Source organism: Lepidochelys olivacea (genome assembly GCF_965140295.1).
Source record: "Lepidochelys olivacea isolate rLepOli2 genome assembly, chromosome: 11".
NCBI classification, from domain to species: domain Eukaryota; kingdom Metazoa; phylum Chordata; order Testudines; family Cheloniidae; genus Lepidochelys; species Lepidochelys olivacea.
In genome coordinates this window covers 39,676,687-39,694,883 of record NC_140421.1, presented here as the reverse complement: position 1 = coordinate 39,694,883, position 18,197 = coordinate 39,676,687, and the positions used below count along the sequence as shown (strand labels likewise).

General features: G+C 39.8%; 1 protein-coding gene across 1 annotated transcript in view; it reads right to left on the bottom strand.

The window, feature by feature from the left end:
• The window catches only part of MYO3B (myosin IIIB), a 334,888-nt gene that overhangs the window by 211,560 nt on the left and 105,131 nt on the right, over positions 1–18,197 (bottom strand). The window contains exon 9 of the mRNA XM_084643361.1: positions 5,102–5,257. Coding sequence (XP_084499487.1) covers positions 5,102–5,257 — 156 coding nt within the window. The remainder of the gene's footprint in view (positions 1–5,101; positions 5,258–18,197) is intronic.

Genomic DNA, 18,197 nt, shown 5'->3' with positions numbered 1-18,197 from the left:
AAGATGGATTATCCGGTGGACAGCAGTTAGGCAATCAAAGGTGCATGATAAGTGCTATTTATAACAAAGTTCCATGATTAATCACGACTGTCACCTCCTAGTAAGTGTGTATCTGTCTGTCTGTATGTACATGTATGTATATGTCCCTTTCCATCACAGGGGTATTACAAAGAGTAATTTATTATTTTTATTATTCATTTATTATTTGTATTTTAGTAGTGCCCTAAGAGCCCCAATCATTGACCAGGGCTCCATCATTCTACGTGCTGTACAAACACAGAACAAAAATATGCCCGAAAGAATTAGAGCTTTAAAGAGTTTTGAGATCCCCAGATAGACCATATATAAATATACAATGTATTATTAGTCTGTGTCACACAGGGGGAGCCCAAACCAAAACCCACATTCCAAACTAACTCCCCTTATAAGACCCTATTGTCACTTGCTTATATCTTTGTGAAATTTTAACCATTTGGACTGAAATTTTCCATGCCAGGTGTCTTCCTCAGCCTGAATTTCTTTGGCAAATTTCAGCCAACTGTTTCTGAGAACAAGGCTAATGAAGAATACATTATTTTGAGATGTTAAAAAATTCTTCAGACCTTTTCTTTGAAATGCTTTAGCTCCTCTATGCTTTGGAGCAGGGACTTGAAATTTGCCAGCAGAGTGGGCTGTGTGTCTGGGACATGCCTTTTGCCACCCCCATGAAAATCCACCCACATTTTGCAAAGTTATAAACCTTTGAATATGTGCAGTTCACAGGTGCTCAGTAGAGACTTCTTTGATTTTAACAGCTAAAATCTGACTTTGCAACTTTAATTATGTTTGTAATGTAGCATGTGTGTGTATAATATGAATAGTAGTGTTGGGAAAATATGACTTATGCAGAGGAAAAAATTATTTCTATACTGTGTTGAAATATAACGAGAAGTCCGATAGCACCTTAAAGACTAACAGATTTATTTGGGCATAAGCTTTCGTGGGTAAAAAAACGCACTTCTTCAGACGCATGAGAAAACTACAGATACAAGCATAATTATACTAGCACATGAAGAGAAGGGAGTTGAAGGTGCTGAAGTATTTTTTTCACAATACTCAGCAGAAGTAGTACTTCATTTAATAAGAAACTAATAAACACAGAATCATAGTAATGTTAGGCTGGAAGAGACCTCGAGAGGTCATCTAGTCAATCCCCTCACCCCGCCCCCCAGCTGAGACAGAACCAACTATATGTAGCTAGACCATCCCTGACAGATGTTTGTCTAACCTGTTATTAAAAATCTCCAATGATGGGGATTCCACAACCTCCCATGGAAGTCTATTCCAGTGCTTAACTACCCTTATAGTTGGAAAGTTTTCCCCAATATCTACCCTAAATCTGCCTTGCTGCAGATTAAGCTGATTACATACTAAGCAGCCTGTTGATTCGAGTTTTCTGAAAATTTCCACTTGCTATTTCCTGTCTCTAAGGCCTAAATTGTGCTTCTTCAGTCTGCCCTGTCTAGTGGTGGTACTGCCGCAGTAATAGCGCAAGGAAGGAATCGTGTCCCAAAACAGTTAAGGTTCCTTCCCACCTTTCCTGTGTTTTTTAGGGAGGTGGATAGTAATCTGCTACTGGTCTTGATCAGTAGCACATTGCTAACCCTCCCTGCAGTTGAGCTGCACTGGCCATAGCATAGAGTCCAGGATTCCTCCACTCAAGGGGAGTAGCAGGTGGGAAGTGCATATTTACATCTGTGTGTCTGGACCCAAGGGCAGGGCTTTATGCTGACAAGCCAAACTATTTTTGATGTTGGTAAAGATTAGTCTAAAGATGGCAACAAATTCTGTATGTAATGTATTTGGAATGGATCAGGTTGTAAATTCTTTGGAGCAGGAACCATGTCTTCTTAGGGACCTGAAAGCAAGATCCCTCAGCTGGGCTTTTCCTTCTCCACTGATGATTCCCAGTTTGTAGAGTTTTACCGGGAAACTTCCCCAGCCAGGCTGAATTAGCCCCCCAGCTCCCTAGGTGAGACCAGTCATCACATGCTCAGCTCTGCTCTTTCTGCTAGTTCAGGGCTGCTGCCTGCTGTGAGTGTGTCTGGATGCTGGGCTAGAAGACTACAATTTGGATTTTAGTACAGTTGTGTAATCTGCACCTTGAGCCCTGCACCCCTTTGTGGTGAGGGAAAATCCTGGGACCGAAGCAGCCTGCCCTGAAGAGGATCCCTGCCAGCAGAAATCAGCCCCTCTTTAGCAGCTGAGGAATCCAGAGTCATCTCTGAACTTGAGGATCATTCATGGAGTTTGTGAGTGCACCATCTTTTAATCCGTCAGGAAATTTGTTTTCGGGACCCCCTACTCACTGAACTGTGTCCTCAAGCCAGGGAGTAAGGGTTTGGGGGTTTTATAACCTGCTGCATATTAAACCTGTGGAGGGATTTACCACCTTCTCCCACTTGCGAGTCCTTTGGGCTGTTCTGAACCCAGTCAGCCACACTGCTAAACCACTGCAGAGAAGAATTTTGTAGTCATAGGTCATCAAGGTCCCCAACAAAATATGTGTACCAACAGGACACTAATCTTACATTTGCTACATCAAGTCACGTGACTGGGGAAAGTCACAGGTATTAGCAGCATGGGCACCAGTGAACCTAAAAATAGTGTTTTACCCTGTTATGTTATATTTGTCTCCTGTTTAATATAATTATTGTGTTGAATATATTGTACGTGTTTGTGTTATTTCTTGGAAGTCTCCAACTATCTGGCAAGTAAATGGGATTACCCTGTGATTAGAATTTTCCTCCCAAGCTGCTCTGGTGACCCTGCCAAGAAGAAGCAAGGGGGGTGGAGCCACCACCAAATAAATTCATAGGAAAAAATAAAGAAGATACACCCTGCTGAGTGGGTGGCGGGATCCAGAAGAACCCAGACCTGTCCATCAAAACAGATTGGCAGATTGCAGTAAGCAGGTTGGCATTAAAGAAGGTAACCGGGTGGAGAGGGTGTGCTAGACTTGTGTTATTTGTTTATATTCATCCTTTGTAATTTGACCTAGTTTCCACTTTTTGTAGGACTCTTTTCTGATTTTTAGATCATTTGTTAAGCCAGGGTGGTCTCCTGCCATACTTCCTATCTTTCCTACACAGTGGGATAGTTTGCTCTTGTGCCCTTAATATCTCTCTGAAAAACTGCCAACTGTCTTCAATTGTTTTTCCCCTTAGACTTGCTTCCCACGGGATCTTATCTACCAACTCCCTGAGTTTGCTAAAGTCTGCCTTCTTGAAATCCATTGTCTTTATTTTGCTGTTTTTCCTCCTACCATTTCTTGAACTCTACCCTTTCATGATCACTTTCACCCAAGCTGCCTTCCACTTTCAAATTCTCAACCAGTTCCTCCCTATTTGTCAAAATCAAGTCTAGAACAGCCTCTCCTCTAGTAGCTTTCTCCACCTTCTGAAATCAAAAATTGTCTCCAATACATTCCAAGAACTTCTGTGCCCTGCTGTGTTATTTTCCCAACAGATGTCTAAGTAGTTGAAGTCCCGCATCACCACTAACTCCTGTGCTTTGGATGATTTTGTTAGTTGTTTAAAAAAAGCCTCATGCACCTCTTCTTCCTGATTAGGTTACTTGACTAATCATAATGGAGAAGAACTGATTTAACATGGAGCCAAGTACCTATGACAGTAGCAGGGCAGGCAGAGAGTTAGATTATGCTGGACAAACATGGGCTAACAGGCACAATCCCTCCCCCAGCTCCCAGGCATACAGGGGCAATTCACATGCTGCATCTTACTTTTGGGTGATTGCAGCCTGCACCCCGCAGCACTCCCAGCTAGCTCTATGAGATGGCATGGAGAAAGGGCCATGGCCATGGTCCTGACTCTTCCTCATCCCCTCTGTATAGACTCTTGGGGTGCAAGGAGGAAGCAGTCTTTGAGCTCCTCCAAGCATGGGAAGGACACTGGTGAGTCTAGATCTTCTGCATGGTGCATAACTGGGTTGGGGAAGGCTCCTTGTGCCTCTCCCCACCACTCCCTATTCATATTTACCCAGAGGCAGTTTGGTCCAGAGGCGAGATAATACAGAAACTGTTCTGATGTGAGCCTGGGCTAGATGAGGGATTAATATTCCACCAGCAGAAAAATAGGGAAGACACATTCACCTTGAAACCTCTAGCTATTCCAGTATTTTAACTTGTACATGTACATTTAGGCTTTTCCTTTTTAATCAGCAGATTCTTACAGTATATAAGTATATACATTTTTACGAGTCATGAATCATGACATTTAATTTTCTTCATCAACATTAGTGGGTATTTGTTTATAACAATGGGCCTGAGCTTATCTAGTACTAGACAAATTTTATATTACAAAATGATTGCTGAGCATAGGAAGGTGTGTTCATTTGCATTTAAATTCACTTTCAAAACAGTGAAATCCTGCCACCTTCTGGATAGTAACCAAAATAAGAGAAATTTCTTCTAGTCAGCCTTAAAGGATGCTGGAAAAAAGTACCCTCTACTGATGATGAACATTCATTGCTCTTTTTCACCACATTTTAAAAATTAAGTGTTAGGCTGTATAAAAATAATAGTTCTTATTAATCCACAGGCAAAACAATCATATTAAGTATTAAAGGGCTTCCCCGCTCACTAGTAATAGCTAACCAAGTTGCAAACAACTTTAAAATGTTCAATTCTTAATCTTTTCTAATAGTCACTTTGCTGCTCATGTTTATACTTTCAGGTCTGCTACCAAAACATAACAGAATTTCTATCCACACAGTGTAAATAGCTTATTAACTGTTCAATAAAAATCCCTATATTAGCAGTACTAGTGATAAATGCATTAAATGAATATATATAAAAACAAAGTCAAATGGGACAGAGAAAGATAGTGTGGTTTTCATGTTATGGTTGAATAAAATAAGTTATAAAGGCACAAGTGGGAAGATTATTTCTCCATTCATATGGCATGCAGCACTTAATACAAATAAAATTGCTAATGCATGTAGGTGATCATCTGAAGTAATAAATGTCTGAAAATTAAGCATTTTAAATTGTGCTTCCAGGACTAGTCAGAGGAAGGCTGCAGAATAATGCAATGCACAGTACCTTATTTTGGCTACAAAGTCTAGCTGTTCTTGTGCTTGGATGAGATCAGCCAGCTGTTTTTGCAGAGACATATCCTTACCATGGGCTTGTCTAATAAATGGATGCTCTAAAAGGTGGGTGACTGAAGGACGCTTTTCAAAATCCTTAATAAGACACCTGCGGAAATAGAGCAATAGCATTACACATACAGTACATGCTGTTTGATAACAAAATCATTTAATTGGACTTGAACATTAAACTGTTGACTTATTCTCTGGCAGTTCTGTCACAGAAACCAGATTGCTTTTTCTACTTATTGGTATTATTAATTATATGAGAGGACCATATTCACTTTTCATTTACAGTGGAGTAAATCTGGAACAACATTACTTAACTCAATGGAGTTACTTAACACTTATAACACTGGTGTAACAGAGCAGAACTTGGACCAGTAAACATATGTCAATCTTTTAAAAAAGAGTAAACAGCATAAAGTACAGGTTTGCAGCTTTACTATAGTCTTGTTTGAAGTATCCATTCAAAGTAGTTTTCATCTGAGAACAAAGAGTAAAGTCCTGGAGTAATTAATTTCCTACATATTATCCAATGGGAATTCTGACTGAGTGAGGACTGCAGGATTTAGCCCAAAAAAATAAATGAGTAAGTGAACACTGGTCAGAACAATTTGATGCCAAGTTTTTAATAAACTAAGAATGTTTTCAATGGGCTCTTACATGCTATGGTGATGGGTATTAGTATAAGAACCTTGACAGGTAAATTAGTAAACCTACTTAATATAGATCAGACTAGACACAAATGACTCAGACTTAAATGCTAACTAGGATGGGCAAGTTCAATCGCTGACAGGGTCAGGTGATCTCGTAATGAGCAAACAGACAGAGCTTATGAAATTAACATGGAATAATGCTTAACTAATAAATATCATAGCATACTGTCAAAGATCTAAAATCTAGGAAGCCATGATAAGAAGTATAATTCAGTGCCAGTACAGTAAAGCTGGAATAATATGCTCCAAATAGAGAAATGCATTTAAACTATCAGATTTTTTTCAAAACTGTCCTTTAATTTCTTTTTGTATTAGTTTGTTCAATTTTATTTAGTTCAGTAATTATACTGTGATTATAACCTTTTGATCATTTGAGAATCAGCAAAGGAAAAACTATATTACAGTATATATGGCAATCCTAGCATATATCTATCATTTCAGGGAACTCCTACTGGACTCCAGTGCAAGATGAGACTGTCTGAATAGATGCTTTAAAATTAAAATGTTTTACACTTCATATTTACCGATGTTTCATGAAGCAATTACACTAAATATACATTTAAAGAAGTCTTTCCTTTACATGAGAAAATTTGTCAAGCAGAGGATACCATTTTACACAAAAAGTGCAATGAAACTTTCATACCTTTTATAGCGCTCAATACTCTACCAATAGCAATCCGCAGACTTTAAAATTATATCTAGAACATTATACATTTTAGTTTATTACAAAATGCACTAGCAAATTATTAAAGCTCAGCCTCACCTTGAATATTTTCTAGAACATTAAAGCCTGGTTCCCAGAATAATCCTGCAACATCTGTCTTTCAAAATAATTTTAATAATTTTGGTTCATCGGGATCATTTTCACAGCCCTTCTCGTTGACCTTCATCTAGTCCAGAAAAGACAGCCTGTAAAATGTTCTGTCAGTTTTACAATTGGTCAGGGGAGTTTTGCTATCTGTTAGAACTGGAGCTTCCTGATAGACAAACTAAACCAACAGAACCTACATTATCTCCATTCCTCTGACTGCGGAGCTATCAATACCACTCCTGTCCCGCCATGAAAAGAAATCAATCATTTGTCTTTTACATGTTCTGAGTCCTTTTTGGTTTGTTTTGGGGTTTTTTGTTTTTTATCCGTGATTTTTAAAAGTGAATGCACTCACATATAAAATATTGGGCATGTCAATCTCCATTTAAATGTATACCCTTCTCTTTTGTGTGTGTGAGTTGTGTAAAAGGAGAGCGAATATTATAATGAAAATAGAGAAAAACACAAAACAAGCAGGTATTCAAAGTCTCATATTCCTTATTTAATAGAACTAGTGACTAACTTTATTTCAAATGTCTACCATGGGGAATTGGTACTGAAAAGTTTATATTGAATTCATTTGAAGTTTACCACCCTTGACGATACTAGGTTCAAAGACAACATTCCAATTGTTTTAAGGCAATCAGGTTAGAGTGAAGTCTGCACAAGAAATGGGATAGCTAAAGTGCTGTTAAAAGCACTAATAGCATGGAAACTTTTTATCTTACTGTCTTGCAGACACTAGGACAAATTCTGCTCTGAGTTACACCACTGGAAGTCTACAGAAACTCTGCTGACTAGGCCTAGAGCCACTGATAGATGGTCTTACATGTAGGGATGGCCCAGGGCTGAAGCATCCAACTGTCCATGGTACTGCATGTAGTATATTATAAAATTACCGACACTATACTGTGGTTTTGTCACGGATTCTGGTAAATGTCACAAAAATATAGTAAAAAATAGAAGTTAGAGGCATTGTTTTGTTCTCCCATTTTTAATGCAATTAAAAAGCACAATGCTTAACACAATTATTATTAACAACAACAAGGTGGACAGAACATAAGGCAGGATAGAGAACTATCAGGTTAAAAATATTTAGATAAGTTAGATGTATTCAAGTTGGCAGGGCCTGACAAAATTCATCCTAGGGTATTTAAGAAACTAGCTGAAGCAATCTGGAAACCATTAGCGATTATCCCTGAGACCTCATGGAGGACAGGTGAGATCCAAGAGGACTGGAGAAGGGAAAATATAGTGCCTATCTTTAAAAGGGGCAAAAAGACTACCGAAGGAATTTCCAGTCAGCCTATATTCAATACCGGGGAAGATATTGCAACAAATTATTAAGCAATCAATTTGTGAGCACCTAGAGAATAACAGGGTAATAAGTAAAAGCCTACATGGATTTGTCAAGAACAAATCATGCTAGACCAACCTAATTTCCTTCTCTGGCAGGGCTACTGGCCTAGTGAATACGGGGGAAGCACTAGATGTGCAATGTCTTGATCTAAGTAAGGCTTTTGACATGACATTCTCAAAGCAAACTACGGAAATGTGGTCTAGATGAAATTACTATAATACGAGTGCACAACTGGTTGACAGACCAGACTGAAAGTGTAAGTATCAATGGTTCACCGTCAAACTGGGAGGATGTATTTAGTGGGATCCTGCAGGGGGTTTGTCCTGAGTCCTGAATCCAGTGCTATTCAACATTTTCATTAATGACTTGGATACTGGAATGGAGAGTATGTATAAAATGTGGGGATAACACGAAGCTGGGAGCAGTTGAAAGGAATTTGGAGGACAGGATTAGAATTCAAAATGACCTTGGCAAATTGGAGAATTAGTCTGAAATCAACAAGATGAAATTCAGTAAAGATCAGTGCACAGCACTATACTTTGGAAGAAAAATATCAAATGAACAAAGACAAAATGAGGTATAACTGGCTAGATAGTAGTACAGCAGAAAAGAATCTGGGTGTTATAGTGGATCAGAAATTGAATATGAGCCAACAATGTGATGAAGTTGCAGAAAAGTCAAATATTCTGGAATGTTAGACACAGGAGCTAATTGTCCCACTCTACTTAGCACTGATGAGACCTTGGCTGAGATGCTGTGTCCAGTTCTGGGCACCACACTTTAAGAAAGATGTGGACAAATTGGGGAGAATCTAGAGAGCATCAAAAATGAAAAGAGGTTTAGACAACCTGACCTAAGAAAAAAAGTCAGAAAACTGGGCATGTTTAATCTTGAGAAAAGAAGATTTAGGGGTAACAAATAGTAACAGTCTTCAGATATCTTAAGAGCCGTTATAAAGAGGCTGGTGATCAATTGTCCTCCATGTCCACTGAAGGAAGGACAAGAACTAATCAGATTAACTTGCAGCAATGGAGATTTGGGTTAGATATTAGGAAAAACTTTATAAGGATAGTTAAGTACCAGAATAAGTTACTAAGGGAGGTTGTGAAATCCCTGTCATTGGAGGTTTTTAAGAACAGCTTAGACAAACACCTGGCAGGGATGGCTTAGGTATACTTAGTCCTGCCTCAGTGCAGGGGGATAGACTAGATAATCTCAAGGTCCCACACAGCCCTACATTTCTATTATTCTATGGATTTAGACGCTCCCATAGGGGAGAGAATAGTCAGAAAAATGTATAAAGCTCTGGAGCCAATTCTCCCAGATGGGGTCCTGAAATTCATGGTAGAAATGTCAGAAATGACAGACACATTTTGGAGACACCACACCATCTTTGTAAACCAACTCCACTCTTTAAAGAATATTTTTTAAATGATCATTTTGGGTGAAATTCCAGGCCCACTGAAGTCAATGGGAGTTTTGCTAATGGAGCTGGGATTTCACCTTTTGTGTTCAAAGGTCCCACCTTGGTCCAGATTCCCTCTGAGACACCAGGACCCCAATGCCTGCCTTTCTTCTTGCCTCCTAATAAGCAGGGGAGGGCAGAGTCACCACTAGCACATCACATAGGCTGACCTATAAAAATCCTCCACCCGGAGGAAGCAACCTAGAACTGCAGTGAAAGCAGCAACAGTATGATCAAAAAAAGAAAAGGAGTACTTGTGGCACCTTACAGACTAACCAATTTATTTGAGCATGAGCTTTCGTGAGCTACAGCTCACTTCATCGGATGATCAAAGACACACTTCACTGTCCCATGAACCATGTCCTCACCCTCCAAAGTCAACAGGACTTACCTCACAGAATACTCAGTTTCTGCAGGTAAAAGAGGGATGGTGAGGAAGAAAAGGAACAACTTGACATGGGATAAATTGTAGGCAAGTTGCTGGAGAAAGGGTCATAAATAATGTGACATGACTGGGAACAATCATTATTGGAGGCTGTATTTAGCAAGAATTTTAGTGTATGTTAAACACTCTTCCCCTCTCCTTTGTCTCTTTTTTGTCTATTTAGACTGCAAGCAGTTGAGCTGGGACCTATTTTATTGTTTATCCATAAGTTTTGTAGAGAGAGTGGCTTGAAGCTTGTATGGTAGCTGGAAGTTTTCAGGGACTCTTTACTGAGAGGTTGACTTTTACGAGAGGGGTCAGTTGTTAGATTTTAGTGTTGTTATTGTCTCCATAACCTGTCATAGGTGCCTGAAGATTAAGATTGTATCCTTCGTGTTAATATTTTAATAACTCTAATTAACTAAATAAATAGAAAGTGCCTAACATACTTTGGGCACTAGATGAATAATATTAATATAACAACAACAACAGGGAAATGAAAGTTATCCTCTGCTCTGGCCCTTTGTTTCACTGCTGTATTCTGTGAAGCCTCACTGTTCCACACTGCAGCTTATAAAGAAATTTGTTCAGCTGTTTACCACTCTCTCCTGACAAGCAAAAATTCCCAAATATCAAAAGTCATGGATATTGTAACAAATCTGCGGCCATCTAGGACTTCACTTGAGTTAGAGGTGAAACTTCATGAACTCATCACACTAGAGACTGATGACACACAGTTGATCAGTCTGGAGGTGATGAAGGGCTGAGGCCAGCTGGCAGATCCTGTCCCGGAGGAAAAGGAGAAGTTTCTTACTAAGAAGACATTGAATTGTTCTTCACTGTATCTTGCACCACCTATGCGAGGTATAGACATCTTTCACATGTGGTGCTACATATAACTCTTGGAGATTGTTGAGCTTCAGCTTGTATGATAGGCCCAACCTCTGCCAGGAGCCACAGGGTGATCTCAGTATATTGGTTGCACTGAGTTGCATGGTCAGACAGGAAAAAAGTATGTGGAAAAATAAAGAGTAAACTACTGAGTACAGTAGTTCCTTATCTAACCAGTGGACATATACTAGTAGGGATACTTCCAGTGTTTGTGACTGGTACACTAGGCTTCATCTCTCTGCCTTAGTCCCCAGTCCTGCATAGGGTCTTTATGAGAGACCTTTGAGCTTGTGCGGATCTGACTGCAGATCATCTACCCTGTCCCTGTTGTGTTTACTGCCATTCAGCAGTGTGTGTTCCAACTCACAATGGAAACTGGACTGTACAAACTCCATATGTTCACATAACTTATTTTTAGGCAGGGAAACTGTATTAGAATATTTAAAAAGGATTGAAATCCTGGGGGGAAATCTGGCAAAGTCAGGAAAAAGTATGCAGAAGCAGGAGCACATACCTTTGAAATACAGAGACATTTACATTTAAAAGATGAACATCTACAGAAGGCCTAGCACCACTTTCTTGATTAAAATCCTGGGCTTTATGCCCTACAGCAGAAGTCCTGTATCCTCGCACACTGCTCGCATGGTTTGGCTCTGCTAACATTCTCATGAGCTACTTCCCAAAGTGTTTTCTTTTATACGTTTTTAAAAGACCGTAGCTCAGAGGCAGCTATGGACCAACCACAGTCCTATCTGCCTTATTGTCAAGAACATATCAAAATGTGTGTTGCATTATCAAAAAGATATTTAAAAGTTCATATCACTAAGGAAACTGCTCTCTGAAGTAAGAAAAGGCTTCAACTAAAATATGTTCAGGTGCCTATTTGAATACTCATCTAGGACCAATTTGGACAGTTAGTCTAATTAACATGATCAGTCCAACATCAACTGTACTGTAACTACAACTAAAAACACCAAGCCTACTGCACCTGCAAATTAATTAAATTTGTTTGGCCCATGGAATTTATAAATGAAAGTCCAAGCTTGTGGGACTTCTACTGCTCATTGTACAAATTGGCTCAAAAATCCATTGCAAGATGTGTGTCATATAAGATACACTAAAATGTTGTTCAGATTTGGTATGTGTGCCTATAAAATAAAAAGAGGGGTAAGTAAGTAGGGTTGAAAAGGAAACAAACACTGTACATGTTGGCCTTGACGAAAGTCAATCCATTACTTAATTTGAAATTCTAGTATCTTCCATCATGCTTTCTTTGCTGAAAATTAATTCTCAGAATTCATTAGTGTCACTACATTAAACATAGGTTGCAGTCATTTGCTGCAATCTCACAGCCAGGCTCCTAAGCACCATTTCCATTCTGCCACAATTACTGGCAAAGATGAAGCATTTATTAGCAGGGAACAAGAGCAGACACCCACACATAGGCCTGTCTAAGATAGCTTCTAAAAATTCACTGGCTGCTTGCACTCGGACGATAACATTGTTGGAATTGCTCTGTCTCAACAATGTAATCTGCCATTTGCAACTGGCAAATCAGATGACTGAAAGGGGGAACTATTTATCAGCAGTCATGAACAAATTTTTACTAATGAATAAATGGAATGAAATAGATTTTATAAGAGCACCAATGGTGGTCTGAATATTTTGTAAACTCAGAAAGAGAAAACAATTACTAATGCCCCTCATTATTCCAGCCAAAGCTGATTAGACTAGCATTAGTGTTTCTTTTTGAAATTCTTTTTTTTTCACCAGAGTGATTACAACCTCCATAGCTACAAATTTGTTCTTTAAAAAAATTGATTAAGTGAGCGGATCCAGACCTCATACATATTTTTAGGCATACTTTATTTTATTTCCAGCATTTCATGGACAAAACAATATACCTCCAAGAATATTTTAATCCAAGGTACTATGTTTTTAGATACACAAAATGCAGAATGACCTTTATTTAAATTAAGTGGACAAAAACAGGAACAAAAGTAAGGTTTCCATGAGAGATCACAGGGTGTCTTTGTGTTGCAGATGTCTGTAGCAGGTATAGCAGAAAACAAAATTGTAACTGAATCTGCAGCAGAGAGAATATATCTTGTCCTGTGAGACGATGCAGTGCACACACAGCAAGTCATAACAGATACACATTACACTCACCAAAGTGTCAGTCACTGCTATGGGTCTGTCTATCCAGGCATTTACACTGCATCCATCAATGTGATATCTAAATGCCTGTGGATAGGCAACCCTGTCCAGCTGTGATAAGAAATGCCCCAGTTCACACAGAAACTTTCCTGGGATTCAAAAAGTGCACTTTCTGGATCCAGTCAGAACTGGAGGTAGAAGGGCCATAATGTTGCAAGAAAGGCCAGTGTCTCAGCCTAATTTGCAAGCTAACAAGGCTTAGATAGTTCTGCACCCAAAGTCTGAATAAATTTCAGCCAAACCTGTCACGAATGAGGGCCTGCATCTGGGCCCAGGGTCAGCTAGTAGCCAACCGTAGCCAAAATTCCTCATTGGCCAAATTTCCTGATTGACCAAGCAGCACAGCCAGAACTGCTCTTAAGACCAGCAGTAGCACTTGGCCAGATGTTGTTCAATGCTTACACCAGCAGGTGTGATTGCTCCTGTGCCGGCCTTGTTTCTAGCCTTTCTCAAGCCTTGTTCAGCTCAGACTCCTGTGTCCTGGTCCCAACTCTGACCGACACCGCTCCAACTGCCAGGTCTGACCACCCATGCCCCAGTCCAAGACAGTGGCAAACCTTTACAAGTTTGCCCATTGTCAATTGCTGAATACATTAGCTACTACATCTCAGTACTACTTGGCAATACCTTGATGATTCAGGGTAAGATTTATTTTTAATATTTATTGTTTCAATAACTCTGCATGGTCAAAAAAAGTCTTAAAAATACACATCAAAGGGTTAAGACCCCAAAACAAAACTGAAAAATTAATAAAATCCAAGGCATGATCATGCTCAGTTAATCTGCCTTTGGCTAACCCCTGTTTGTAGAGTGGAAAAACACTAAAAGGCAAGATCAGCAAAGCCAGGTCTATATGACAGTTCAAACATTTCCAAGCACTTGAATCAGTTACATGTGTGTGCTTACAAGAAATTTGCAGTTCTTTCTCTCTCTCTCTCTCACACACACACACACACACACAAAGATACTGCATTAGATACTTAGCATTTTCTTCTCTTTTAGTTTCTATGGATTTGTGCTGCCATTTAAGAAAAAATAGAGTGGAAACCACTTATAAGGATCTCACTCCTAGTGAAAATGAACCCGCAATGAACAAAAAGTGAAGTCCTGGGTTTTGTCAAAGCATTTGTCAAGGTTCCTCCCCCACTCTGAACTCTAGGGTACAGATGTGGGGACCTGCATGAAAAACCTCCTAAGCTTATCTTTACCAGCTTAGGTCAAAACTTCCCCAAGGTACAAAATATTCCACCCGTTGTCCTTGGACTGGCCGCTACCACCACCAAACTAATACTGGTTACTGGGAAAGAGCTGTTTGGACGCGTCCTTCCCCCCAAAATACTTCCCAAAACCTTGCACCCCACTTCCTGGACAAGGTTTGGTAAAAAGCCTCACCAATTTGCCTAGGTGACTACAGACCCAGACCCTTGGATCTTAAGAACAATGAACAATCCTCCCAACACTTGCACTCCCCCTTTCCTGGGAAATGTTGAATAAAAAGCCTCACCAATTTGCATAGGTGACCACCGACCCAAACCCTTGGATCTGAGAACAATGAAAAAGCATTCAGTTTTCTTACAAGAAGACTTTTAATAAAAATAGAAGTAAATAGAAATAAAGAAATCCCCCCTGTAAAATCAGGATGGTAGATATCTTACAGGGTAATTAGATTCAAAAACATAGAGAACCCCTCTAGGCAAAACTTTAAGTTACAAAAAAGATACACAGACAGAAATAGTTATTCTATTCAGCACAATTCTTTTCTCAGCCATTTAAAGAAATCATAATCTAACACATACCTAGCTAGATTACTTACTAAAAGTTCTAAGACTCCATTCCTGGTCTATCCCCGGTAAAGACCAGCATATAGACAGACACACAGACCCTTTGTTTCTCTCCCTCCTCCCAGCTTTTGAAAGTATCTTGTCTCCTCATTGGTCATTTTGGTCAGGTGCCAGCGAGGTTACCTTTAGCTTCTTAACCCTTTACAGGTGAGAGGAGCTTTCCCCTGGCCAGGAGGGATTTCAAAGGGGTTTACCCTTCCCTTTATATTTATGACAGCATTCCAAGGAATTAAGCTCCTTTTATAATGATGCGTAAATTAGATTGTAAGGAACTATGGGAGCTAGTGTTTCTTGAGTCTGGGATCCCACAGTAGCAGTAGCAGGACAAAGCACGCTTCATCTATGTCCTCTTCCAACCTTTCTGGAGCTCCTGCATCCTGTACAAGCCCTACTGTATCTTTCACTGCATGCACATCTTATACGGGCTGCAAATACACATCTATTAGATGTGCATGTTGTAAAAACACAAGTATGGTTCTTACAGAATATAGACGCCTTTCTTGCATGGAAAATTAAAGGGGGGCTTTCATGCAGTTGCCCTGCACCAGTTAGGTCATTTCCACTAAGGGTCACATGCAAATTATAGTGAAGCTACTTCACCGTAAAGCAGGTTCTACTGAATTTTATCAAAAAAGGAACAATTTTAGAAAATAAAATTCACATGGAAGTGCTTATGGCTACATGTTTCTATTCAGCTCAGTTATAATCTCAGTGGGAATGACTAAATCGGATGTGGATCCTTTCACTTTTAAATTGTCAATTTGAATTTGACTCAAGTCAGTACAGAATGTGACCAAAAGTGGGGGCTCTCCAGTGGACTATGTGGAGTGAGTTGGTGGGCTCAGTCCAGTTCCTAGTGCCCAGATGTATACAGTGCATCACGAAAACCACCAACACAGTTGGGATTATTTTGCTCCTTTAGGGCACATCTCAAGGGTGAGATTTAGGATTGTTTACGGCATTGAAATTAATCTTCTCTTTCACCCCCAGGTGACTTGCTGTAACCAATGTTTCTCCTGCTGACCAGTCTCATCTCATTGTTTCCTTGTGCTCTCCCCATCTGCTTGATGTACATACCTGTTGTCTATAGTCTTACACTGAGATAGTAAACTTTTCAGAGCAGGGGCTGTCTTGTCATTATATATTTGTACAGTGCCTACCACAAGAGGACCCAGGCCTGTAGGTGGTACAATAATACAAATAATAAATAATGGCTGAGTTGCAATGGCAGATTGCTGTGGGGAAGCATGTTCTACTCTACAGACCTGCTCTGTGGAGAAACAAAGAATGTCATTCACTAGTATCATCAATCCAGCATTTTTCACCAGCTTTAAATCCATATAAACTCATTTTTTAAAGTGAACAGACACTGAGTGGCAATGAGTGCCTAAGGATAGCACGGAGCATACTGGCACGATCCATTATATCAAAGCCTCATCAAAGATATTTTAACCCTTTCAGGAAAAAGAAATTTTTAACAATCAGCACTATCATCTCTATCACACTCGTAAGAAGAATTCTGATTAAGTTAATACTTCCCTGTTATCAACACTGAAGAAGACCAAACATCAGGTTCCCAGTAGCTGGGAGTGAAAAATAAGCTCTTTTGGAAGGTTGCTAAGTGGTTAATTTTCTATTCTTTGTTCCCTCTCTACACCACCTGCCTCTGACTGCTCATCCCTGCCTCTGTCTTCCATGGAGCTCTCTGGCAGATGCTGGTTAGTCACATGCAGCAGACAGGTGGAGGGGAACAGGCACATCATGAATTACATTTGTAATAATGATCCAATGATGATGTGTTCCTTTCTCTGAGGCCTCCCTGCCTCCTGTTCTTATTCCTGCCCATCCCCCCACTGCTACTCCTGTTTTGAAAAATAAAGGGAAAACGGTGGCAGATTTACCTACAACATTTCTGTTTCAGTCCTAATTCAAAAGGGCACAGACGATACAGACATTATTGTCTACAGAGCTGCAGACCGATGCCCTTTCACTAAAAGCACACTCTGTGACTATGTAATAGGTTAAATAGGTCTTGTATCTCAAACCAGCACACCAAGAGAAATAACATATTTTACTTTTCCTTTAGCTACAATCAGAAACCAAGATAAAGGATTGAATTTATGACACAATGGTCAATTATCACATGCATAATATAAATTTTATTGCACAGAACACATTTATGTCTGCATTGATCTGCCATTTGGTAGCAAATACCATAAATTATTAATCTTCCCTAATGACGAGAGAAATATTCTAATACTGGAATGTCAACAACTATTTTCTTAAGTCCTCTTTCAGTTGGATTTTATCACGGGTCATCATGTAATCTAAATACCAACAAATGTTAGAAAGCTAAGAAAAGCTCGGTTACTGTGAAATTATAAAGAAAGGTGTAACCATAAGAGACCACATCTGCAAGCTTTGAAAAAAAATGTCTATGGAACATCTCATGTGGTTTTGGCTCGCCACACACAGGTGGACATTACTCTGAAGGGTGAGGGATTTAAAAATAACAGATGGCATTTTCCAGAACACTCATTGCTGGCCTAACTCTGCTCCCATTGAGAATTTTAGCATTGGCTTCAACAGAAGCAGAGCTAGGCTAACAGGATGTGGTTTTGAAAATCCTGTTGAATATATGATGATGAAGTCAGGATAAAGTCACAGCTCACCTTTTCCTTCCTCAGGCACAGTGTCTCCTCTCAGACACTCACGGCCATATTTGGCTTTCAGATTTCTCTTCCCTAGAACCAATAGGTCATTGATGACCTAATATTACAAGAAGTATCTTTTGTCCTCAGCTTGGTAGGCTCTCAATGTGCTCCCCTTTTTGCCAGGTCATTGTGGCACCCAGATGATTTCTGCCAGATGAAGCATATAAAGGGCTAGAGTTGCAGCGAGGAAAACAAATTCCAAATGTGACAATAAATTGCTAAAATCGGATGCAGCTGGAATGAAGACAAAGGAGGTTTATATCTCCTCTCCATCAGAAGAGCGTGTGTTTAATGAGATTTTTCCCATCATGCAGTACAGATGAGGCCTCTTTTTATTCTAAGTCCTGTGGGAAGAAATCCAACAAAGGTGCCACCTGAGCCCACAAGCACCAGTCACAGGGCACATCTGCATCTCAGCTGGGAGGTGAGAGTCCCAGCTTGTGTAGACAGACCCGCACTCACTCTGCTCAAGCTAGCATACTAAAAATAGCAGTGTACTGTATCACAGGCAGCAGCCTGGGCTAGCCTCCTGAGTATGTACCCAGCTGGACCTCCTTCTCCTGAGCTAGCTTCCTGAGCTGCTGCCCATGCTACCCTGGCTACACTG